At 43.8% G+C, this 2,153-nt stretch overlaps 1 protein-coding gene across 1 annotated transcript in view; it reads left to right on the forward strand.

Annotated features, from left to right (window-relative positions):
• The first annotated feature begins 854 nt into the window (after positions 1 to 854).
• Positions 855 to 2,153, forward strand: part of LOC107120148 (pre-mRNA-processing factor 17-like) — a 58,622-nt gene continuing 57,323 nt past the window's right edge. The window contains exon 1 of the mRNA XM_015422794.1: positions 855 to 957. Within this exon, the coding sequence (XP_015278280.1) occupies positions 855 to 957 (103 nt within the window). The remainder of the gene's footprint in view (positions 958 to 2,153) is intronic.

Here is a 2,153-nt window from a genome sequence, read left to right on the forward strand (position 1 = left end):
TAGGTTCTATTTTCTAATCCCCTCATTCTTCATTGCAACAGACAAGACTTCAGGAGAGAGATAAGTATAAACCGATATCTACCTACCTACCTACCTTTAAGTAAAGAGAAACTATTTTTCTATTTCTGTAATCCAAAGGAACTTGATTGTATGTGTGTGTAATTCTGTTTTTGTGTGTATGTGATTTTTTTTTTGTACAAAACTTTTATTTTTTGGATATAATATCACATTTAACATTGGCTTTCACTTATCCAATACCCATATTTCCCTTTCCCCCCTCCCTTGCTAGTGGCTTCTCGCAGTGCTCGACCCTTTTCCCCTTTACATTACTTATATTTGCTTAAACATTTTAAATTCTATTACAAGATAACATTTCTATCAATATTGTTCTAAATACAATAAATTGTGTTTAACGTCCCAGTTTTCCTCTAGATAGTCTTTAAAGTCTTTCCAGTCTTCAAAAAATTCTTGATCTTCTTTGTTACTCAACTAGTTTTTGTGTGTATGTGATTTTGATACTCTTTAGCAAAAAGACAAATTGTTTGGAATTCACCAGTCTTGTCTCTATCACTGGGACATTCTTGGGGTGGACAGAACCTCGGTAAACTTTGGCGGGAACCCTTATTAAATTTAGTTTGCCATCTGTTGTAGATAAAGCAGATTGGCTAACAGCGTTGCGGGCCCAATTCGAAGACAGGAACGCCGGGCCCAAGGTGAGGACGTTCCTACGTACCCTGAAGCAAGGCAAGAGATCCGTGAGGGAATACTCCTTGGAGTTTAAGTTGCACGCGGCCAAAGTTCAAGCCATTGAAATATTGCCTGGCCAGAAGTTACCCTAGGGGCGCATTTACGCAATGGGGCCGGACGAGAAAGATGAACTGCGCAAGTTCATCGACAAGAACCTGGCTCGTGGTTTCATCAGACCAGCCTCATCCCCGTTTGCCGCCATTCTTAACAGTGCCTATGTTAATGCATCTATAGCTCTTCAATAAAGTATTACATTTCCTGATAAGCGTGTACTACGTTGTTGGCTGTGGGTTCTGACACCCACCCGTTTATTAGATATTTCATATGCCATTTTTGCCTGTTTACTAGCAGCCGTCCTGATTTCTGGTAAATCTTCCTGGTCGAACACAGCTGGTTGGTTGCAGGCGATGGCCCTCAACCGTCATAGAGAAGCCTTACGAAGTGGGACAGGGAAGGGTGCCATTTGAGGCAGGGCATTACGCTTCTGTGTGTGCTGAGGCTTTCTGGACGGAACATTGCCTCTCCTGCTTATTCTTATCCTGTCGGGGTGACTTTCTGCTTTGAGCACTGCTGGGAAAAAACAAAAGCTGAGACGAGGCAGCTTTGGAGGAGAACATGCAAGCAGGGAAAGGTTTGGTGTTTGCTCTGATCCACCCAGGGGGTGATTTAAGTCTTCAATTAGGTGACAGTCCACTTCAGACCAAAGATTCTGCTGCCATCAGATCTAATGTGGCCTTATAGGGGGAGACCTGGCTACCCAACTTATCCTGTGGATCTTGGTTTGTGGCTGTACTTCAGCTATGCAGTGATTTCTCTTCTTTATTTGTTCACATTATCTTTTGCTGCCGATTTCTTTTTCTTTCTTCTTTTTGTAAGTGGCTTAGGGTCTCCAGTGGGAAGTGTTAGAAGTGGAGGACTTTGCGCTGTCTCCTGTCTCAGGCTTGAGCAGATGGCACCAAAGAGTTTAGGCAGATAGAGAGGTCAGGACACACAGAGCATCCTTTCCTTCCTGCTATCCGATCCTTGGTCCTTTCCGCCTTTGCCTGCCGCTCCGGATTTAGTGTTCAAATTGAGGCAATTTAAGTCCAGGGCAGAACAGCATCCAAATAACCCAGGGCAACGGCAGGCTGAAACCGGGCTGACCACTGAAGGGAGAGAATGGGGGGGTGGGGGAACCTGGATTAAAAAGAAGGTTGAACTCGATTTTAGTGCAGAATGGGGGAGAAAAAACCTGAATTAAAAAGAAGGTTGAACTCGATTTTAGTGCAGAATGGGGGAGAAAAAACCTGAATTAAAAAGAAGGTTGAACTCGATTTTAGTGCAGAATGGGGGAGAAAAAACCTGGATTAAAAAGAAGGTTGAACTCGATTTTAGTGCAGAATTGGGGGGGGGGGGCCCGGGGTTAA

This window comes from Gekko japonicus, unplaced genomic scaffold (assembly GCF_001447785.1).
Source record: "Gekko japonicus isolate JY-2015 unplaced genomic scaffold, Gekko_japonicus_V1.1 scaffold3720, whole genome shotgun sequence".
In the NCBI taxonomy this organism is placed as follows: Eukaryota; Metazoa; Chordata; class Lepidosauria; order Squamata; family Gekkonidae; genus Gekko; species Gekko japonicus.